Source organism: Oncorhynchus tshawytscha, linkage group LG17 (genome assembly GCF_018296145.1).
Source record: "Oncorhynchus tshawytscha isolate Ot180627B linkage group LG17, Otsh_v2.0, whole genome shotgun sequence".
Lineage (NCBI taxonomy): Eukaryota > Metazoa > Chordata > Actinopteri > Salmoniformes > Salmonidae > Oncorhynchus > Oncorhynchus tshawytscha.
In genome coordinates, this window is record NC_056445.1 from 20,980,641 (window position 1) to 21,005,314 (window position 24,674).

The 24,674-nt window shown below is 44.7% G+C and overlaps 1 protein-coding gene across 1 annotated transcript in view; it reads right to left on the minus strand.

The window, feature by feature from the left end:
• Positions 1-24,674, minus strand: part of LOC112217060 (membrane-associated guanylate kinase, WW and PDZ domain-containing protein 2) — a 310,671-nt gene that overhangs the window by 60,024 nt on the left and 225,973 nt on the right. The window contains 3 exon segments of the mRNA XM_042300405.1: positions 1,169-1,351; positions 3,183-3,304; positions 6,539-6,596. Of these exon segments, the coding sequence (XP_042156339.1) occupies positions 1,169-1,351; positions 3,183-3,304; positions 6,539-6,596 (363 nt within the window).

Consider the following 24,674-nt stretch of genomic DNA (forward strand, 5'->3'; position numbering starts at 1 on the left):
AGCTCAGTTTGACCTGTGTCCATCTTTCAGACTAGCTCAGTTTTACCTGTGTCCATCTTTCAGACTAGCTCAGTTTGACCTGTGTCCATCTTTCAGACGAGGTCAGTTTGACCTGTGTCCATCTTTCAGACGAGGTCAGTTTGACCTGTGTCCATCTTTCAGACGAGGTCAGTTTGACCTGTGTCCATCTTTCAGACGAGGTCAGTTTTACCTGTGTCCATCTTTCAGACTAGCTCAGTTTGACCTGTGTCCATCTTTCAGACTAGCTCAGTTTGACCTGTGTCCATTTTTCAGACTAGCTCAGTTTGACCTGTGTCCATCTTTCAGACTGGCTCAGTTTGACCTGTGTCCATCTTTCAGACTAGCTCACTTTGACCTGTGTCCATCTTTCAGACTAGCTCCGTTTGACCTGTGTCCATCTTTCAGACTAGCTCAGTTTGACCTGTGTCCATCTTTCAGACTAGCTCAGTATGACCTGTGTCCATCTTTCAGACTAGCTCAGTTTGACCTGTGTCCATCTTTCAGACTTGCTCACTTTGACCTGTGTCCATCTTTCAGACTAGCTCAGTTTGACCTGTGTCCATCTTTCAGACTGGCTCAGTTTGACCTGTGTCCATCTTTCAGACTAGCTCACTTTGACCTGCGTCCATCTTTCAGACTAGCTCAGTTTTACCTGTGTCCATCTTTCAGACTAGCTCACTTTGACCTGTGTCCATCTTTCAGACTAGCTCAGTTTGACCTGTGTCCATCTTTCAGACTAGCTCACTTTGACCTGTGTCCATCTTTCAGACTAGCTCAGTTTGACCTGTGTCCATCTTTCAGACTAGCTCAGTTTGACCTGTGTCCATCTTTCAGACTAGCTCAGTTTGACCTGTGTCCATCTTTCAGGCTAGCTCAGTTTTACCTGTGTCCATCTTTCAGACTAGCTCAGTTTGACCTGTGTCCATCTTTCAGACGAGGTCAGTTTGACCTGTGTCCATCTTTCAGACAAGGTCAGTTTGACCTGTGTCCATCTTTCAGACGAGGTCAGTTTGACCTGTGTCCATCTTTCAGACTAGTTCAGTTTGACCTGTGTCCATCTTTCAGACTGGCTCAGTTTGACCTGTGTCCATCTTTCAGACGAGGTCAGTTTTACCTGTGTCCATCTTTCAGACGAGGTCAGTTTTACCTGTGTCCATCTTTCCGTCCTGTGCAGCGGGGCCGTCAGGTATGACACTCTTGACCTGCAGGAACTCATCTGGCTCGTCTCCTCCGATGATGGTGAAGCCAAAACCCATGTTGCTCTTCTGCAGGGCCGTGGACAGGAAGCTGCCCTTCAGCTGGGTGGCGTCCCGTGTGAACAGGGGCTTCTCTGTAAGGGAGAACACACACATACACACACACACACACAGACGGAGGGACGGACAGACAGGCACACAGGCAGACACAACACACACAAGTACAAGTATGCAGGGACACACACACACACATATACACACACACACACACACAATCAATAAACAATATACACTCATACATCACACTTAGACCTTTACAAAGCGAGCATGATGCACCACAAATGCTGATGCAAGGCCATTTTATCATTCAATAGGATGGTAGAGGTGAGGCTTGTTTGGTGGAGGGGCTGCATGAACACAGGGATACTCTCTGGGTAGGTGGAGAGGTAGGCAGGGTTAGAACAGTGAGGGGTGGGTGCTGACGTATGCAGGTGGGACGGTGTTTGCTCCAGCTCCAAGCTGCCCCAGCCAAGGACCTTCCACTGAACGTCTACAGCCATGTAAACGATCATCACTTCCACTCCCATCCTACGCCAGGGTTCTGTTAGCTGAATACACACTCAGAGGCTGGAGCAAAAACACAGTGCAGAAAATCAAGGAATAATCAGCATCCATGGGAGTAGCTTGGTATATTTCCCTTCTCAAGAGGGGTGAGGGGCTCGCTTCATCCGCCCAAAAAACAATGCTCAGGGAACCAAAAAGTGGAAGGCCAGGATTCATGAAATAGTCTCTGGCACGGCAAAGGGGAAAACTCAGCCAACGAGGGTTTACCACACTCAATTCAATCTCCCCTCCGTTCACCTTGGAAGGCAAGTAGGGGGCACACACCCGTCTCTCTCTGTTTGCTTAAAGCCAACGTTTGTTGTCAGGCGTCCAGACATAGAGCGGGGTGTTTACAGTTTCTGCTGTCTGCCGCCAGACGTAAGGAGGGGAAGAGACAACGTAGTGTAGCGCCATCAAACATGTCAAGCAGCGAGTCGAGCGCCTGAGACGAGGAGGGATCCAGCGTGGGTCTGCCGGGGAAGCAGGCATGCTTTGAAAAGACAGCGCGGCAGCTCAGTGCAGGCAGATGAAGAACAAGCCTGTATCACTACTCACTGCCCTACTTACTGAGAGAGCACCACAGGGGGCTACAACCCACAGCAGTCGGCTCTACCACGAAGGCGTGCAGCGACTGGTGGAGGTGCTGGTGTGGGAAGCACGACGTATCCCTCCGCGCCCGGTGGGGGCGCCGCAGTGGGGAGATGGTGGTGGAGGTGGGGGGCATGTGGGTGTGCAGGTCCAACAGCGACACCCGGTGGCCCGGGGGGAGGGACTGGGAGAGGTCGCTGAGGCTCTGGCAGCGCTCCGGGGCCGGGCCGATGTGGGCCAGGGTGGCTGTGGGTAACGTGGCGGAGAGTGGAACCTCCTCTACCACTGTGACAGAGATAAAGTAGTCCACTCACTGTCTGCTGCTCCCACAAGTAAACTTCCTTTCTATCTCCTTGTTTATATGTGAGGAAATATTCATGTTTTTTACCCCTCCCTTCTGTCACTGCCTTCACTTTTCAGCATACAGGAAGGGTAACCATGGAGACAAACCCCTTCACTCACAGAGGCCAATTTAACACGGAGACAAACCCTCTCAACCTATACAGCATGTTTTACCTCAGACAGCCTCGATGAACTTAGTGGGGTGGTAAACGTGTGCTGAACAGAGAAGCTGGTGTTAGCAAAGTGTTAGCAAAGTGTTAGCAAAGTGTTAGCAAAGTGTTAGCGAAGTGTTAGCGAAGAAAGGGGAGTTGTGAAGAATGAGTATTACACAAACACAAAGATGACAGACATTTCCCTCGAGCTAAAAACATCTACACACAAGAGTCATACACAAACTCTTAACACATTGGGTAGAGGTAGAGGGTGCCTTACCTCTGTAGATAGTAGGTAGGGGCAGCGAGGACAGACCCTGCTCTTGCATTTGCTGGTGTTGCTGGACTCTCCTCTTGGCTTCCAAGACTGGGTTCTCAAACTGTGTCCGTCTGTTTATGTGGCTACAGAGAAAGAAAGGTATAACATTCCACTGTGCTCTCTGTAGTATCCACCTCCTCATCCTCTTCCTCTCTCCCTCTGTAAAGAGCTGGATGCACAGAGCTGTGCTACGATGATTCATTCAATAGCCTTAGTATCCCTAGTATTATGTAATGGAGCTGCAGGATGGCTTGGCTAAGAAAAAATGAACAAATGCCCAATTAGGTCCCATTCTACTGATATCAGCAGCTTCCTGTAATCAGCATTAGGAATCATTTAGTATTTCTGGAGTGGGTTCTGAAAAAAAGATGTCTCCTTGAGTGTATTTCCTAAAAACATTCTGTCAGTGTTAATTTGGTACGTCTTCGGGAGCGAGTCGATAATTATAGTCGATAATTATAAATACGGTAATTTTGAAAGTGGGAAGTAATTAATCATCATTTAGATGTGCCCTCCTGGACGGTGCGAGACTGGAGGAATAATGCTTCTGTAAGTACGCACAGCGTCTGCCCGGCCTACACACCCTCTGTTTCTTCATGAGATATGAGGTCAACTCAACGGTACAGCCAGGCAGTGGGACATACAGCTGAAGTGGGAAGTTTACATACACTTAGGTTGGAGTCATCAAAACTTGTTTTTCAACCACTCCACACATTTCTTGTTAACAAACTATAGTTTTGGCAAGTCGGTTAGGACATCTACTTTGTGCATGGCACATGTCATTTTTCCAACAATTGCTTACAGACAGATTGTTTCACTTATAATTCACTGTATCACAATTCCACTAAGTTGACTGTGCCTTTAAACAGCTTGGAAAATTCCAGAAAATTATGTCATGGCTTTAGAAGCTTCTGATAGGCTAATTGACATAATTTGAGTTAATTGGAGGTGTACCTGTGGATGTATTTCAAGGCCTAACTTTAAACTCAATTCCTCTTTGCTTGACATCATGGGAAAATCAAAAGAAATCAGCCAAGACCTCAGAAAAAACGCCTGAAGGTACCACGTTCATTGTACTAACAATAGTACGCAAGTATAAACACCATGGGACCATGCAGCCGTCATACTGCTCAGGAAAGAGACACATTCTGTCTCCTAGAGATGAACGTACTTTGGTGCGAAAAGTGCAAATCAATCCCAGACCAACAGCAAAGGACTTTGTGAAGATGCTGGAGGAAACAGGTACAAAAGTATCTATATCCACAGTAAAACGAGTCCTACATCGACATAACCTGAAAGGCCCCTCAGCAAGGAAGAAGCCACTGCTCCAAAACCGCCATAAAAAAGCCAGACTACGGTTTGCAACTGCACATGGGGACAAAGATTGTACTTTTTGGATAAATGTCCTCTTGTCTAAAGAAACAAAAATTGAACTGTTTTGCCATAATGACCATCTTTATGTTTGGAGGGAAAAGGAGGATGCTTGCAAGCCGGCAGCATCATGTTGTGGGGGTGTTTTGCTGCAGGAGGGACTGGTGCACTTCATAAAATAGACGTCATCATGAGGGAGGGAAATTATGTGGATATATTGAAGCAGCATCTCAAGACATCAGTCAGAAAGTTAAAGCTTGGTCGCAATTGGGTCTTCCAAATGAACAATGACCCCAAGCATACTTCCAAAGTTGTGGCAAAGTGGCTTAAGGACAACAAAGTCAAGGTATTGGAGTGGCCATCACAAAGCCCTGACCTCAATCCTATAGAACATTTGTGGGCAGAACTGAAAAAGCGTGTGCGAGCAAGGAGGCCTACAAACATGACTCAGTTACACCAGATCTGTCAGGAGGAATGGGCCAAAATTCACCCAACTTATTGTGGGAAGCTTGTGGAAGGCTACCCAGAACGTTTGGCCGAATTTTTATTTTATTTTTAATTTTACCCCATTTTTCTCCCCAATTTCGTGGTATCCAATTGTTAGTAGCTACTATCTTGTCTCATCGCTACAACTCCCGTACGGGCTCGGGAGAGACGAAGGTTGAAAGTCATGCGTCCTCCGATAAACAACCCAACCAAGCCGCACTGCTTCTTAACACAGCGCACATCCAACCCGGAAGCCAGCCACACCAATGTGTCGGAGGAAACACCGTGCACCTGGCAACCTTGGTTAGCGTGCACTGCGTCCGGCCCGCCACAGGAGTCAATGGTGCGCGATGAGACAAGGATATCCCTGACGCTAGGCCAATTCTGCATCGCCCCACGGACCTACCGGTCGCGGACGGTTATGACAGAGCCTGGGCGCGAACCCAGAGTCTCTGGTGGCCCTTAACCACTGCGCCACCCGGGAGGCCCAAATTAAACAATTTAAAGGCAATGCTACCAAATACTAATTGAGTATATGTAAACTTCTGACCCACTGGGAATGTGATGAAAGAAATAAAAGCTGAAATAAATCATTCTCTCTACTATTATTCTGACATTTCACATTCTTAAAATAAAGTGGTGATCCTAACTGACCTAAGACAGGGAATTCTTACGAGGATTAAATGTCAGGAATTATGAAGAACTAAGTTTAAATGTATTTGGCTAAGGTGTATGTAAACTTCTGACTTCATCTGTAACTATTGGACTTGGCAGGGTCAGGTATGGTGCTAGTGTGCGTGCGTGCAATGGCTCAGTGGCTGCCTGGGGATATGGGATTTCTACATGGCAGCGGGAGAGAGGGAGTGTAGGCAAGACAGGTGCAGTGTTCTAGTCTTTCTTGGGGACAGAGAATAGAACACGGCCAGCCAGCCAAACTCCCTCTCCAGCCAGGCTATAAATAGACCTCCTCTCCTCTCCCTGGACTAGGGGAACTAGTGCGCATCCAGCAGGAGAAAGGACACGTCCAGAATAGGAAGGGTACATTTGGTTCAATAGAGAAGACAGAGACACATCACCATTGCACCACATCGCACAAAGATGGCGCACACACACACACACACACACACACACACACACACACACACACACACACACACACACACACACAGGAGCACACACATAAATGTGCGCATGTACACAGGTACACACTCACACAGAGACACACATACACACACACACACTCACAAATGCCTAACAAACAATCACCCACTGACCCATCCACACGGACAGACACACAGAGATAGAGGTATAAATGAGCAGCAGAAAAGCCCACCCTCTGCCTCCTGGCCACAGCCCTGTACAGTGTTAATGACTCTGACTAACACAGTGGAAACATAACACGGGGGAACATTGGAAATCAAAATAGTCATTCATTATTAAAGCAGTGGGTCCAGACTTACTCCACATAGTAACTTCCGTAAATAGGGTCATCGATCTTCTCCCAGCCATACGGCAGCTCTGTGGAAGAGACAAGCACAACAACATACTAGTCAGTCAACAGGCCAGGGGACAGCATGTCGATTCACAGAACAATATATTCATCAGGAAATTTTGATCACAACATTATTGTATGGTCCTTTATTACAGAGGATTTGAGGTTAATTATAAAATCTTAATTGACTATGGTAAATCTGAAAATGATTTATTATGCTCTATGGTAACTGTGCTAGTTACTGAATACTTGGTGAGGTCTATGAGCCTCCAGACTTGCAAACACTGTCAAAACATTTGGACAAACTTAAGAGACAAGACACCTGATAACCCCATCAGCATTTGCAATCAAAATTCAGATCCAAAATTCACGAATGTGAAGGAGAATGGCTGTTTCTCAAGCAGCGGGCAAAGGTTACTTAACCAATGTCAATATGGCCCCACAGGTCTACCTCAACCATCTCCTGAACTCTCACACTACACCAAACACACTGATAGATGGAGTGGTTTGAATTGGGGTGATTTTAAATATTCATGTCCTGCAACCCTTTCTATTTTGTAAATATTCTGATATTTACAAAAGTTATGATGCCAGCGATGTTTGGATATAGTTTAAATGTTTGTATCTGGAGCACGTACATAGCTCCTGGGCCCCTTAGCCCACACAATATTTAACTGAAACACATTACACCATTACAGTGGGGTCTCAGAATAGACTGACTGTGGATCTAACACAGTAGCTGTCGACTGTCGTGGTCCCAAAATAAACCTTTGAGTGGAACGTAGAATGTCATAACTTCAGTCATGTCGGTGTTGATGGTGCAAATGTTCCTCCACATTGTATCTACTCTGATATGATGAGCCACCACTGTGGCATCATGAGAAGTGTTATAAGTAGGCTTGGGCAGTATCCAGGGAGTTATACCTTCATACCGACCTTGTTCCATCCCGGGATATTCGATAATACCGGCAATGAACACTATTCTCAATTCAAAGGTTAGCAATGCTAACAAGTACATGTAAAATCCAATAGCGAATGCTAGGTAAATGCTAACTATTTTATACAGTCTCTGACATAAGCTATTTGCAGGATAGACATCCCAGCTGATAAAGTTATACAAGTAACTCTGCACGCACAAAACAAATGCTGTCGTCTCTTGATCAAGGAGGGAATTATCTGCTGTTACCAAGAGGAGCTTGATTGCAAGAAGATAACCACTTAGCTAGCTAGCTAGATAACCAGCTACTAAGTTAGCAAATCAAATGCACAACTGCACAGCTTTAGCACATTTTAGAAAGTTAACTTAATAGTTATTAGATATCTAGCTGGCAAACATTTAGTTGTGAATTCCATAGTGTAACTACATATATCAGTATATAGATCACCTAGTGAGTGCTGCACAACAGTGAGCGACTCATCATTTTAAAAGTTGAGGTAGGGCCTGCCGTGTGGCACAGCAGTCTAAGGCACTGCATCGCAGTGCTAGAGGCGTTACTACAGACCCTGGTTCTTTCGGGCTGTGCCACAACTGGTTGTGGCCGGGAGTCCCATAGGATGGCGCACAATTGGCCCAGAGTCATCCGGGTTAGGGGAGAGTTTGGCCGGTGAGGCATTACTTGCCTGCGGGCTGAACCCGGTCGCCAGTTGAACGGTGTTTCCTCCAACACATTGGTGTGGCTGGTTTCCGGGTTAAGCTGGCTAATGTTAAGGAGTGTGGATGGGCGAGTCATGTTTCGGAGGACACATGACTCCACCTTCTCCTCTCCCGAGCTCATTGGGGAGTTGCAGCGATGAGACCAGATCCAAAATTGGGGAGAAAAAGGTGGTAAATAAAAACCAAAAAAAAAGGTAAAAAGTCACTGTAAATATGTATAAAAAAATACATCAAAATTATAGTTAGTTTCAACAGTATTGAAAAACCCTCCTGTGGTTATTTCCAAATAGCCCATATATGGTATATACTGCACAAGCCTAGTTATGAATACCGATATGATAATTATATTTTACCTTTATTTAACTAGGCAAGTCAGTTAAGAACAAATTCTTATTTTCAATGACAGCCTTATGACAGCGCTACGATGCTCCGAGATTCGTACTTTTAATTCGCGCTTTGTTTTACCCACATCATTTTTACCACAAGGACAAGTTATAAGATAAATAACTGCCTTAGTGCAGCACATAATAACACCTTTGATTGGGATCTGTTTCCCTGTTTGGGGGTGTTTGAAGGATCTACATTTATAAGTGCCATTGCATTGAGCACAGCCATTACACTTGTAATTTCCATCCAGTAGGGGCGCAAATAGACGTTGTTCAGGAATATCTTGGGGTGGTAAATCAGAGTGTACCAATTGGTCTCTGAGATTTCTGCCCCGCGAGAATACGACCAAGGGAAGGTCTGAAAACACATTACTGATACTGTCATTGGATCTTAGAATGTGCCAATGTTTGTGAACGATTCCCTTAATTTGTTCAGAGCATTTTGAATAGAGGGCATTTAAAAAGCAAGAATGCTTCTTTTTGCAAGACTGTCCTTGAAAAAGGTCATGTCTCGGTTTGTTTTGAATTTTCTCAATGGCAGAATTAATTTGGCCATTTTTGTAACCCCTCTACTTGAATTTTCTTTGAGTCTCAGACATATCTGTCGAAATCTGATTGTTTTTTGCAAATTCTTTTTCATACAACAGAATTGTCTGTAGGGCAAATTGCTTTTCAAGGGAAGCAGGTGACAACTATCAGCCCTCAACAAACTGTTAGGATCAGTAGGCTTCCTGTAAAGATCAGTGTATAGAACATTATCTTCACACACGAACACTGATTTGACGTGTGTCAGATTGCATAGTAAATCTCAGATGTTCAGAACAAGAGTGAAGAAAAGCATGGAACGCCTGGAGCTGTTTTGCATCACCTCTCCATAGAACAGAAATTGACAGAGGATGACAATTGACTGTTTCTTCATGTAACCCACATACAAATTAGCATAGTCGGGAGCCATGGGGGATCCCATAGCAGTACCCTTTGTCTGAATAAAGAAATAATTTAGAAACATGAAGTAGTTGTGTGTGAGTACTATTTGAGCCAATGTTATAATGCAGGCACTGGAGGTAGTTCATTAGGGTCACGTTGCAGAAGAAAATGTTCCATAACTTCAATACTGCCCTCGTGTGGAATATTTGTGTATATCGACTCAACTTCAAAAGTAACTAACAAAGTGTTTTCAGGGAGAGGATCAAGAGACTCAATGATAGAGATAAAAAAACTGGCAATGGAAGCGGATGAGGCGCTGTTTGTAGAGCGTTGGTCAGACGGAGAGGATAGAAGTGAGCTCCATGCCTCCTGCGTCTGTCATAGAGGGGAGGAGCAGGGCCTTGTCTTTTTGTCTTGGTTGAATTTCTCAATTTTAAGTTCCTTTATTTCTGTAGACAACTTGACACTTCATGACCTAACCAGGAAAACTCAATGTGAAACTGATTTGTAACTCACAATATAGAGGGTGGAGGGAGCTGCGTCCATAGAAATATAATTACTAGAATGGTAAAGCCCCTCACACCACATCAACATTACTGGAACACTCGTGGGTACACTCAATATGGCTGAAAGTAACTATTTATATGGCTTAGTACTTTGGCTAAAGCTGACTCACACTACAGAGGTCACTAACCCAACCTCCACTCCAAGTGCATCTTCATCAGGGAATTGTTTGATCCAGGGGGACTGGTGCATTGACACCCGGCCTGAGCCTGATTCCATTTAAGGCTATGAGGTTGTGACCAGTGTGGTGGTACTGAGACTGGTCCAGAGTGCTGCTCAGAGCCGCTCTAATCAGAGAGAGAGGAGAGGCGAGGAGAGGAGAGGAGAGGAGAGAGAGCTGGACTAATCAGGAGAATGGAGATAATATCTCCTAACCACAAACATCAGTCAGAATGGGGCTCTCAGGACCTCCATGATGATTCAGAAATATCAGGTTTCTGGAGACACATGGTCCTTTATATTAACATCCCTGGCTCCATTGTTATACACATGCCCAGTAAGTCACAATACATCAATACAAGCACATCCATGCCATATTTCTCTCCCTTTTACTCACACACATACACTGTTCAACACACGGAAGCCCCCCCCACACACTACCACACACCACTCCCCACCCCCACCAGCCACAAAAACACACTCACCACATGTGCTGTGACTGATATGTGAGTCTGCTAGGAGTGGGTTGACAGCCCTAAGGAATATCTCCTCTCAGTGCTCCTCTCCTCTCCCTTCCTTAGCCCCATCTTCACTCATTAAATATGAAAGAGGCTGGTTCATGTTCTCACCTCCACTGAGCTCCACACACAGAAAAACACCACACAGATCAAAGTCCTGCCATGTATTTCTGCCACGCACCACTCCGTCTAATGAAACACCCTTCTATTAAAACCACCTGAGCTTCAGAGCTAGGCAGGCAGTCTGTCTGTCTGTGTCTTCAGCAGAGCTTCAGAGCTAGGCAGGCAGTCTGTCTGTCTGTGTCTTCAGCAGAGCTTCAGAGCTAGGCAGGCAGTCTGTCTGTCTGTGTCTTCAGCAGAGCTTCAGAGCTAGGCAGGCAGTCTGTCTGTCTGTGTCTTCAGCAGAGCTTCAGAGCTAGGCAGGCAGTCTGTCTGTCTGTCTGTGTCTTCAGCAGAGCTTCAGAGCTAGGCAGGCAGTCTGTCTGTCTGTCTTCAGCAGAGCTTCAGAGCTAGGCAGGCAGTCTGTCTGTCTGTCTTCAGCAGAGCTTCAGAGCTAGGCAGGCAGTCTGTGTCTTCAGCAGAGCTTCAGAGCTAGGCAGGCAGTCTGTCTGTCTGTGTCTTCAGCAGAGCTTCAGAGCTAGGCAGGCAGTCTGTCTGTCTGTGTCTTCAGCAGAGCTTCAGAGCTAGGCAGGCAGTCTGTCTGTCTGTGTCTTCAGCAGAGCTTCAGAGCTAGGCAGGCAGTCTGTCTGTCTGTGTCTTCAGCAGAGCTTCAGAGCTAGGCAGGCAGTCTGTCTGTCTGTGTCTTCAGCAGAGCTTCAGAGCTAGGCAGGCAGTCTGTCTGTCTGTCTTCAGCAGAGCTTCAGAGCTAGGCAGGCAGTCTGTCTGTCTGTGTCTTCAGCAGAGCTTCAGAGCTAGGCAGGCAGTCTGTCTGTGTCTTCAGCAGAGCTTCAGAGCTAGGCAGGCAGTCTGTCTGTCTGTGTCTTCAGCAGAGCTTCAGAGCTAGGCAGGCAGTCTGTCTGTGTCTTCAGCAGAGCTTCAGAGCTAGGCAGGCAGTCAGTCTGTCTGTCTGTCTGTGTCTTCAGCAGAGCTTCAGAGATACACACACCACACTGCAGGTAGCCAATATTCCTACTGTTTGTTTCAAAGTCACTGTTTTTGGCTTAGAAGGTCTTGTGTAGGGGTTAGGAGGGACGCCATGTGCGACTGACGTGTTTTCCGTTTGCTCCCGTGGTATTCTTAAAGTTTATGTGAATTTTGCAGCAGAACCGTATTTATTTTCAAATATTAATTTGGTGATCCCTTTCCGTAAAAACCAAGACTACTTTGCTTCCGAATGTCAGCATATCGGCCAAACATAAGGCCAAAAGCATGACTTTGAGAAAACCCGGCCTACAAGACCCGCTCTCATCACCGCCCTCTCCTGAGTCTGAGGGCCCGGGGACGTACACTTTACCCGGGGGTGCGGCTTGGCCTGGCGGCGCTGAAATGAACATTCTCGTGGCCAACAAATTACTACGCTCTGAGATAGTTGAAATGAAAACACAGGTGGTTGCTACGATTGAGGCCCGAATACAGGAGGTTTCTGATACTTTAAAAGCAGATTTAACCATCCTGCGGAACAAGACTGTGCCAGCAATCACATTACTCAAAACAACAACTGCGTCACACACTACAACGATTGCAGCACTGGAGACCTCCGCTACTAATGTCTCCGACTTAACTACATCCCTGGAGGCTGAAGTTAAATGCCTAGCTGCGGATTTGAAAAAGGTGAAGGAGTGCTGTGTGAGTTTAGAGGGATTCTCTCGCTGCAATAATCTGAGACTTGTATCGGTCCCAGAGTCATCTGAAATGCATCGTGCCACGGATTTCGTTTCAGGGCTGCTGAAGGATGTTCTTAGATGAAAAGCCCCTGATTGATCGAGCCCACCGGTCGCTGCGCCCAAAGCCCTGGGATGGGGAGAGGCCCCGTGACATAATTCTTTGAGTGCACTTTTTTCATGAGAAGATGGAGATCCTCCGACGAGCCCGCAATACCACTCTGAGCTTTCAAGGAAAGAGCTTCTCCATCTACCAGGACTACTCCCCCACTGTTTCCAGGCAGTGCGCAGCTTTCGGACTGGCCAAACGAGTACTTCAGGACCATCCAAGTGTGAAGTTATGGACTGCGATTCCCGGCCCGTTTATGGCTATCTCATGAGGGTAAAGACTACACATTTGAATCTCCGGATGAGGCTATGGCTCACATTCAACGTGACATCAAGAAGTCTTGAACATGCTCACAGTTCAGCAACTGTTGCTTGCGAACTGTGGATAGTAAGTAACCCACTTGTGGTACAATTATGTTTAGATATAACAGGCTAGTCTTGTATAGTTGGCGAAACCATTCAGGCTTATTTGATGTGATCTAATGTTTTGATCATCTAGTGTGCGTGCCTTATCTCGTTCACCTAATTTAGTTTGTTTACCCATTGTCTCAGTGACTCAAAATATTTTTGGTTATTTGTTTACTGCATCCGTTTGCATTGACCCAGTAAACAGTAAATGTCTCCCGAGGCTACACGGTTTTTGGGGCCTCACTTTACTTTTAAAAGTTTTGAGCGTCATTTATGCCCAGCAAACGTTCAACGTTGCGCACACGTAGTTTTTTGGTATTGGTTGTAAGCTGTCTCAGTGTCAACTAGACTACTATTATAATTACTATTATTTTTGATTGTCTCACTACGATTTCCTTACTTCAAATTAGATTTTTGGCTGAGAGCCTTTATACATTTTATTTATTATTGCGGTAGAATTGTTCAGTTCTAATGTTGTCATTCTGTCTTTTTAGTTTTTTTTCTGTACTTTTTCCAAACATCTACCACCGTACATTATTACTCTGAGACAAGTTAATCTGGGGGTTTTGGGTGCTCATTGCTTTTCCATTCTATGCTCTAATGACAGGGTTGAATAACGGGAATGCCCAGAGGGGCCGAAATAATGCGATCAAGTACATTTCTTGGAACACCAAAGGGGTTAATAACCCGGTGAAGCGTAAGAGGGTGTTGATACACTTAAAGGGTTTGAATGCAAATATTGCATTTCTACAAGAGACTCACTTGAGGACTGGTGAGAATTTTAGGATGCGTAAGGACTGGGTTGGTCAAGTGTTCCACTCGAACTTTCATAGTAAATCAAGAGGTGCTGCTATTCTGGTTGATAAAGCTACTCCCTTTGTAGCTTCTGAGGTTATTGCTGATCCTAACGGACGATACGTCATAGTAACCGGTGAACTGTTTTCTACCCCTCTTGTTTTGGCTAGTGTTTATGCTCCCAATTGGGATGACACAAGTTTCATCTCTTCCTTTCTGTCTGCTATTCCCAATTTAGATTCTCATTTGTTGATTTTAGGGGGGGGGGGGTTCAACTGTAAAATGTCCCCAGTTCTTGACAAGTCCTCACAAACAAATACAGGCCCATCTAAATGTACCCTACTTATTCAATCCTTTCTTCAGAAATATGCTTTTTTTTGAGGCCTGGCATTTCCTACATCCTACAGATAGACAGTATTCCTTTTATTCTCATGTTCATCAAACATACTCCCGGATTGATTACTTCTTTTTGGACAAAAAACTTCTGCCTAACCTTCGGCAGTGTACTTACGAGAGTATTGTTATCTCTGACCATTCACCATTAGTGCTTGAACTAGAGTTTCCCCAGCGACCTCCTATGTGTTATCAATGGCGTCTCATCCCCATTTTACTCTCAGATAAGGAGTTTGTCAATTTCATTTCTTCTGAAATCACCTTATTCCTAGAAACTAATTCAACACCAGGTATGTCCTGCTCTACCATATGGGAGTGTCTCCAAGCATACCTATGTGGCCAAATTAACCAAAACAGAGTTCGCTCTCAGCGACTTTGGGACCTGAGCGAGTCCATAGCCACACTGGATGAGAAGTATGCTACGGATCCTTCCTCTGATCTGCATAAAGAGCGCCAACTACTCCAATCTGAATTTGATGAGCTTTCTACCAGGCAAGCTGAACAGTTACTCTTGCGAGCTTGATACAAAGTCTATGAACAAGGCGACAAGGCCAGTAAACTCCTTGCGCATCAGATCCGTAAATCTGAGGCCTCACGTTTAATCCCACAAATAAGGACCCCGTCTGGTGCCACCACAGTTATACATAAAGAGATCAATGATCAATTTAAACTATTTTACTCTGCGCTATACACCTCTGAATCCCCTCAAGACCCTTTGCTGATTGACTCCTTCTTTAATGGCTTGAATATGCCTTCAATTGATACAGACTCCCATGACTGTCTAGAAGAAGAATTTACGCTTGAGGAGATTGCAACAGCAGTGTCCGCAATGAAAAGTGGTAAATCACCGGGTCCGGACGGTTTTCCAACTGAATTTTACAGGACGTTTTCTGGTCTGCTTTGCCCATTCTTGTCTCGACTATTTGCAGAGTGCCTTAATACTTCAAAGCTACCGCCTTGTCTTTATCAGGCTTCAATTTCATTACTACTAAAGAAAAACAAAGACCCCCTGGAATGTGGATCCTATCGCCCAATCTCGCTTTTAAACTGTGATTACAAAATCCTAGCTAAGCTTTTAGCCATCCGTATGGAAGGCTTGCTGCACCAAGTAATACACTCAGATCAGACTGGCTTTGTGAGAAATAGGCATTTATTTTTCAATATTAGGCGCCTTATGAATATACTGTACTCCCCAGCGTCGGAGGACCCGGAGGTGGTGGTCTCACTTGATGCCGAAAAAGCGTTTGACCGCGTTGAGTGGGATTACCTAACAGCTGCCCTTTATAGATTTGGCTTTGGCCCCAGATTCATTGCGTGGATAAAGATTCTTTATTTTTCCCCCGTGGCTTCGGTACGGACTAATAACTTGTCCTCTGACTATTTTCCCTTGCACCGTGGATCCAGACAGGGTTGTTCACTCTCCCCCTTGTTGTTTGCTTTGGCAATTGAGCCTCCCGCCATTGCACTACGCTCTAACAATGCCATTCAAGGTATAATCAGGGCGGGCTGGGAGCAGAAAGTCTCGCTATATGCTGACGACCTCCTTTTGTTTATCTCCAACCCTGATACCTCATTGCCACGTGCCCTATCTGTTCTTAAAAAGTTTGGATCAATCTCAGGGTACAAGCTGAATCTAGGCAATTGTGAGCTTTTTCCGGTAAACAAGGCTGCTTTAAAGTGCTCTTTTACAAGTTCTCAGTTTAGGATTGTCCGGGATCAATTCACCTACTTGGGAGTAAAAGTGACAAGGAAATATTCAAATCTGTTTCAGTAAAACTTTGTTGCTCTAGCAGACAGTTTGAAACAATCTTTTACTTTTTGGAATTCGCTACCCCTTTCTCTTATCTGAAGGATTATTGTCATTAAAATGAATGTGTTGCCCAAATTTTTATATTTATTTCAATGTTTACCCATTTTTATTCCAAAATCTTTTTTTTATTTCACTGGATCAAACATTCATGCATTTTATTTGGGATGGCAAGGTACCATGGATTGGTAGAAAACATTTACAGAAGCCTAGGTCATTGGGGGGTTTAGCTCTACCAAATTTTCAGACATACTACTGGGCTGCAAATTTCAGAGCCCTTCTGTACTGGCTGCAGACTGATCCTACTGGCCCTAGACCACTCTGGGTCCAGATGGAGTCTGAATCGTGTAAACCTGCAGCACTTTCCTCTGTGCTGTGCTCGTCTCTCCCAGTGTCCCTAGGCAAAAGGTGTGTCAACCCAATTGTAAAGCAGTCTCTTAAAATTTGGAATCAGTTCCGTTTAGCCTTTAGCCTCCGAGGCTTTTCTATATCAGGCCCAATCAATCAGAACATTTTATTTCCTCCATCTTTGAATGATGGGGCATTTGGCACTCACTAGGCCTCACCTTGCTAGCCCAATTATTCTTTGATGATACATTTGCCTCTTTTTCTCAGCTGCAGGAAAAGTTCAATCTCCCCCAATCCCACTTTTTCCGCTATCTCCAGACTAGAAACTTTGTCAGAGCTAACACACCTGGATTTCCCAATAGGCCTGCGAATACAGCTATAGAGAGCATCTTGGAGTTGAACAAGCTTTCTAGGGGCGCAATTTCAGATGTAAATGCAATCATTCATGACTTACAGAACCCTTCTTTGGTGCCTTTAAAAGACTCGATGTGAAAAGGATTTGGGGGAGGAACTTGGGGAAGACGCCTGGGAATCTGTGCTGCACAGGTTGCACTCGTCCTCTTTTAGCACTAGACACAGCCTCATTCAACTCAAGGTGGTTCACCGTATCCACTGGTCGGGGTCCAAGCTTGGAAGAATATTCTCTGATTTTGATCCTACCTGTGTCAGATGTAAAATGGAACCAGCCACACTGTTGCATATGTTTTGGGGCTGTCATAAACTGTCAGGTTTCTGGGAATTAATATTTAAATGTTTCTCTGATATATATGACACTGTTATAGATCCGTCTCCCCTTACAGCCCTTTTTGGAGTACTGCCCATGGGTACCCCCCTATCAAGAATCCAGTCGGACACTGTTGCTTATTCAACTCTTTTAGCTAGACGGCTAATACTACAGAACTGGAAGATGGCAGCTCCCCCATCTTATAAATATTGGGTGAGGGATGTGTTGTGCTCTCTGAAACTAGAAACAATTCAATTCAATTCACGTGGGAACCCCAAACTGTTTGATGAGGCTTGGGCTCCATTCCGGTCTTACTTTAAACAGTCCATCCTCTGATGGCATTCCAATTAAAACTAAAATAAGTCTGTATTTGACCCCCCTGTGACTTAAGGGTTGGAGGAGCTTCTCTCTGTGTTTTTGCTGGGGGGGGGCATTAAGGTCCATGTGCTTATTGATTGTGACCCGCGGATGCCTTGTTCATCTTGCCCGGGCAGAGACTGAAGTGTGAGCTTGTTTTTCCCAGTTATTTTTACATTTTGTTCACGCCTACATGAATAATCATTCTATTTTATTTTAATTTTAAAGCATTGTAAACTTTTTTTTTGGTCCAGTGGATGGTCGGTCTGTGGCCATGACTCTCTGTGAGTGGTTGCATTCCTCCACCCTTATCCCTTGACTGTTTACAGGAACAATGGTGAGGTGTTTGCTCTGTCCCTGTACTATAGATTGCCCTTTAACCTCTGTAGCCTTCTGCCTGGTGTGTTTAACTTGTCTAAAGTATGGTATCTTTAAAGCTATTTTTTTATTTGTATTTGTATTTGTCTTTTTTTCTAGTTGAGTATATTATTTATATTGCTTTGTGTTGTCTTGTCTGTGTGTGTGTGGGTAAAACTTAATAAACAGAGTAAAAAAAAAAGGTTGTGTGTAGAGCACATGCATACAACACACGCAGAAGCATGCTCACACACACACACACATGCACACACACACGCCCCCCCCCCACACACACAGCGGTGAGTATGTTTATGTGTGTGTGCTGTAAGTGTGTTCTAAATGCTGAACTCCAGAAGACTCTCGCTCCACTAAGCACAGTCACAGCCCCTGTCAGTTAGTAGCGTGGGAGGAATGATTCCATGGATCTGGGAGAGACAGAGAGAAAGAGAGTTGTGCTGTCCATTAGCCTGCAGCGCTGAAGAGAAGGGCCACTTTGTCACTGTAACAATTTGTGCTCTTTATAGGTCCAACACAGTCTAAACGCTGCTGTGGAGGAGCTGTCAACTCCCAGGAAGCCTAAGGAAGGATACATCTGAAGGAGCTCCAGTGTTAAATGTGGTATAGTGTTTTAGAGTACATCCCTTGTCCCAGGTCAATTGACCTTACATTAGTGACAATTATAATGGTATTGAACAGGTATTCCCAAACTGGGGTACGCGTATCCCTGGCAATGCCGTTGGGGTACGCCAAATAAAAATGTGATTTGCATTTAAATAATTTTAAAAAGTGAATTTTCAAACAGTCCATTTAGTAAGGCCCATAGAGACACATACCAGCTCTACTGGTAGTACTGCTACTACCAGCTGCTACTACCAGCAGTACTACACCTGCACCTGTCGACAAGTTGTTCTGCTTCCACGAGCACATCCAATGCTAGCATCAGTAATTCTACATTTGTTGTTAGCCCAGCTAGCACGGACACTGACAGTTGTGAATCTGATGCAGCTGAAGAGCTACTACCCCCTTACCTGGGAAAGCACCGAATAACAGACAGGGACGATAGACCATTGAAGAGGCACAAATATGATGAGAACTATATTGATTGGGGTTCACTTATATTGGGAGTAATGCCTTTCCTCAGCCACAGTGTGGTATATGTACAAAAGTACTATCTCACAACTCGATGAACCTTCACTCTTGCGCATAATAAAGATTACTTTTGAGTAGTAAGACATGTATAAAAGCAACAGATAGCATTAATAAGAAGTGGCTAGAAGCGTCTTATATGGTGAACTACCGAGTGGCTAGGACAGGCAAGACCCATACTATTGTGGAGGACTTCATTCTTCCTGCTGCCTCAGAAATGGCTGGGACAATGCTGGGGGAACAGGCCAAAAAAACTATACAGACAATACCTTCATCAAACAATGCATCAGTGACATGGCAGGAGATGTTTTGAAACAATTTCTGCTTCACATACAAGCAAGCCAGTGAATTCTATATGTTACATCTGGATGAGTCAACAGACGTGGAGGGACTGGCACAGCTCCTGGTATATGTCCGTTACGTTTATGGGGGGTCAATTAAGGAAGACATCCTCTTCTGTAAACCACTGGAAACCAGGACAACAGGAGGGGATATTTTTAAAGTACTGGACAGCTTTGTGACACCAAATGGACTTTGGTGATCAAGATGTGTTGGTATCTGTACTGATGGCGCAAAAGCCCTGACAGGGAGACATAGTGGAGTGGTAACGCGGGTGCAAGCAGTTGCTCCCGACACCACTTGGGTCCACTGCAGCATCCACAGAGAGGCTCTAGCTACCAAGGGAATGCCTGACAGCTTGAAAGACGTTTTGGACACTACAGTGAAAATGGTTAACTTTGTTCAAGCAAGGCGTGAAGAATGGAACTTAAAGTTTTCTTTCCCCACCATAATTTTCACTTGTCTGACTGCTTGCATGATGACGAGTTTCTCACACGACTGGCCTATCTGGCTGATGTTTTTTCTCGCCTGAATGATCTGAATCTAGGATTACAAGGATGCATACAACTATATTCAATGTGCGGGACAACATTGAGGCTATGATTAAGACGCTGGAGCTCATCTCTCTCTGTATTAACAAGGACAACACACAGGTCTTTCCATCATTGTATGATTTTTTGTGTGCAAATGAACTCAAGCTTATGGACAATTTCAAATGTAATATAGCAAAGCACCTGAGTGAGTTGGATGCGCAATTGCGCAGGTACTTTCCCGAAACGGACGACACAAACAACTGGATTTGTTATCCCTTTCATGCCCTGCCTCCAGTCCACTCACCAATATCTGAACAAGAGAGCCTCGTCGAAATTGCAACAAGCTGTTCTGTGAAAATGTAATTTAATCAGAAGCCACTGCCAATTTTATGGATTGGGCTGCGCACAGAGTATCCCGCATTGGCAAATCGCATTGTTAAGACACTGATGCCCTTTGCAACCACATACCTATGTGAGAGTGGATTCTCGGCCCTCATTAGCATGAAAACTAAATACAGGCACAGACTGTGTGTGGAAAATGATTTAAGACTGAGACTCTCTCCAATACAACCCAACATTGCAGAGTTATGTGCATCCTTTCAAGCACACCCTTCTCATTAACCTGTGGTGAGTTATTCAACATTTTCGATGAACAAATAAGGTTTTATATGTAAGATGGCTAAATAAAGAGCAAAAATGATTGATTATTATTATATTATTATTTGTGGTCCTATAAGAGCTCTTTTGTCACTTCCCACGAGCTGGGTTGTGACAAAAACTCACACTCATTCTTATGTTTAATAAATGTATCGTATAGTGTGTGTGTGGCAGGCTTACAATGATGGGAAAACCAACATGTGAGAGTGCGCTGACCCTGGTGCTAGAGGGGGTACGCAGCTGGAGGTTGAATGTTTGAAGGGGTACAGGACTATAAAATGTTTGGGAACCACTGGTATAGAGCAAAGAGACTGAGTGTTGAAATAAAACAATGGGTTTTCCCACAGGGTTTACCATGCAGTCTGAGAACTGTCGACATCAGTAGGCTAGGCCTCAGTAAATGTTCCTTTGGTTTATTCCATTTTGCTTTCAGCAGGCGGATTCTCTAAGCTCTCCCCATTCTTTCACTCTCTCCTCCTCTATCTCATTCCCTGTTCGGCCATCCTCTCCTCTCCTGTCCGCTCCTCTCTCCTCCTCTATCTCATTCCCTGTTCGGCCATCCTCTCCTCTCCTGTCTGCTCCTCTCTCCTCCTCTATCTCATTCCCTGTTCGGCCATCCTCTCCTCTCCTGTCCGCTCCTCTCTCCCTGTTTGAACAGCTCTAAAGGAAAACACTTTAAAATGCACTCGTACTGAGGGACTTTTTGAAGTAAAGTTTCATGCTCTCATGCTTTCATGCATATTTCATCTGGCCTTTCTAATTCTGTCTGAGGCGAGGAACAGCCCATATTCCCCTGCTTTCCCTTTTCCTTTCTTCAGGGGAGGAGCTGGCTGAAGTGAATTCAGGTCACCTGCAGCACATGGGACTGTTTCGTCTCTGATGTCGCACCCCCTTCCCACTGGTGCCTGCTTAGACAGGAGACCAATACATCTCAACTTTTTCCTTCAGCCGCTTCCTCCACTCGCTGAGTATCTCTCCAGGGTCTGAGTATCTCTCCAGGGTCTGAGTATCTCTCCAGGGTCTGAGTATCTCTCCAGGGTCTGAGTATCTCTCCAGGGTCTGAGTATCTCTCCAGGGTCTGAGTATCTCTCCAGGGTCTGAGTATCTCCCCAGGGTCTGAGTATCTCTCCAGGGTCTGAGTATCTCTCCCACTGAGAGTCAGGTGTGTAAACACCCCAAGGGCCTTATTCCAATACTCAAAATATGGGGTGGAGTTAGCCAAGTTATGCCCTTAGGCCTCTGTTTTGAAGCCCTCATTTGAAGTGTTTTCTAGAATAGCATCGCCAGGTCTGATCCCCCACAATTCTCTATAATCTCCACTTCACTTGATTCACTCTCCAAACAGCTATCGTTGTTTTGGAATGAACTGAGGAGAGAGCAACTAAGACGGGAGCCTGTAAAGGAAAAAGGAAAATGGGAATTGAACTAGTGTGTGTTGTCACAGTGATAGCACCGCCATGCTGAGACAGAGGTAACATCAGTCAGACTGCTGCTGAGAATGAGGAGGAGGAGGGGGAGCAGGAGGAAGAGGAGGAAGTGGTTTGCTGGGTTTATTCTCTTTCCTTGATGAGGTGGTTGCCAGATGGAACAGAGGACATCTATATAGCCCCTGACACACTGAGATATACTGTATATTAACATGACAGCCCCAGTCCAGCTGAGTCACAACAGCACACAGTATCCGTCTTAAACAGAGTCATAAACCGAAACAAGTCTTAAGAAAGAAGACCTTGAAGGACCTCCCAGTAAACATTCTCCTTACACTAGGCAGCATTCCATTGACCTAGGTTTATTCGACAAAAGCAATGTTGCAAAAAATGTAATTGCAACACGTGTAATGTAAACAGCAGATATAGGAGACATTTTCTAAAGATTGACAACATTTGTTTCCATTTGACAGGGTGGATTTGTTTTTTGTGTAGCTGTATTGCGACAAATGATGATGGAAACTGTTTTTCCAATAAATTATGATAGCAGAATCTTTTTAAGGTACGCTGGGCCCGTGATGTCATGGCCCAAGCATTTGCAAACAAATCATTTTTCTGTACTAAATCCATAAGATGGCCTAATTTGTAAACAGGCTGACAGTGAGTTGTGAGCAAAATAACCAGGAGGGAAGTTGACAATGGCTATTAATAGGCATAAATAAATAGTATTTCTATTGTTGCAGTCCTCAAAGACAATCACATTGAATCAAATGAATCAGATCCATTTACTACCTGTAGGTCGGGGTGCCGACAGTCTAAAATAGTTTTTTTCCAAATATAAAAATAAATGTTTTCTTTGCAGGACAAGGATTGTTCTGACTTTCTAGAATGCCTGAATCACCTTGCTTTTCTGGTTGGCTGGATGGAAGTTTCACCGTCCAATGATTTAAAATCTACAGGAGTGCAAATTAAACTATGGCACAGACTGTGGTGATATGTTGGCACATGAGAATTATACGAATATGGCAAATATTAATCAATTCTTGCATTCCATCCATGCTGGCTTTCGCGAGCTACCTGCGACAGGACACCGATAGGTGGGAGAGCATACAGACTGTCGGCAATTTATTAATGAGCAATTTGCCTAATATGGTAATGGAAAAACACTTCAACTACATCATTTGTAATCGACACTGCAGGTTTCTTTTTTAAGGTGGGACGTCTATACGTCCAGCTGTTTTTATCGACAAAAGATAGTTAAATGGAAACGCGCCGCAGTGGGCAATTGTCACATCCATTTTCTATGCAAACTTTCTAAATGTCGACCAAAAAAAATCACTGGACAAGTTAATGGAATCATAGCTAATGTCTCACTGTGAAGCGAGACAGTTTCCATGGTAACCTGTGGAGAAGGAAGTGAGGGAAGTCTTTTGGGCTGAGCAGAGGGGCTGTCTGATGATGGTGGGCCATTTGGACTACTAATCCTGCAGACACGTTCCCCTTCTATGCTGCTGTACTTGACCCCTGACCCCTAAATGCACCCACTCAAAATAAGGAGTGGAGTTAGCAAAAGTATTCTCTTAGGCCTAGGTTTTACTCCGCCGCCACTGTCGCCCCCGGAAATGAGCACACCGTTAATGAGCACACCGTTAGGCCTCCCGGGTGGCGCAGTGGTTAAGGGCGCTGTACTATCAGAGTCCCTGGGTTCGCGCCCAGGCTCTGTCGTAACCGGCCGCGACTGGGAGGTCCGTGGGGCAATGCACAATTGGCCTAGCGTCGTCCGGGTTAGGGAGGGCTTGTCTCATCGCGCACGAGCGACTCCTGTGGCGGGCCGGGCGCAGTGCGCGCTAACCAAGGTTGCCAGGTGCACGGTGTTTCCTCAGACACATTGGTGCGGCTGGCTTCTGGGTTGGATGCGCGCTGTGTTAAGAAGCAGTGTGGCTGGTTGGGTTGTGTATCAGAGGACGCATGACTTTCAACCTTCGTCTCTCCCGAGCCCGTACGGGAGTTGTAGCGATGAGACAAGATAGAAGCTACTACAACAATTGGATACCACGAAATTGGGGAGAAAAAGGGGTAAAAATTCAACAAAAAAAACACAAAAAAATGAGCACACCGTTAATTAATTTAACTGAATATGAAAAAATAATTAAATTGAAGGAGAAAGGTTGCTGTTCTGGCATTTACCAAGGACGTAATAACTAACACAATCAATATCATCATAGAAACACGCAGTTTTCACATAATGTATTTAGACACTGGTTTGGAGATAATGAATTTTCCAACTTGTTTGAACTACAGATTGTGAATCCCAATTCTAAGACTATAACAAACAAAGTGGATTGGGGAGCTCAGGTATGACTATAAATCAAAGGTAACCTAGAATTTGGATTCACATCAGTAGTTCAAACAAGTTGGGAAATTCATTATCTCCAAACCAGTGTCTAAATACATTATGTGAAAACTGCATATTTCTATGATCTGTGGTTAAAAAGATATGTTGAAAGTAAGAAACAAAATTCCTTCTCTATGACATCACAGGGTAGGATTAAAAGTAAAAAAGGTGATTTTCAAAACCAGCAATGACTTTTTAGCCAGAGGTATTTTATTTCTCCCCATATTAACACAACCATTTTAAAAATCACTGTTTAACTTTTGTTTAACTTTACTGTTTAAC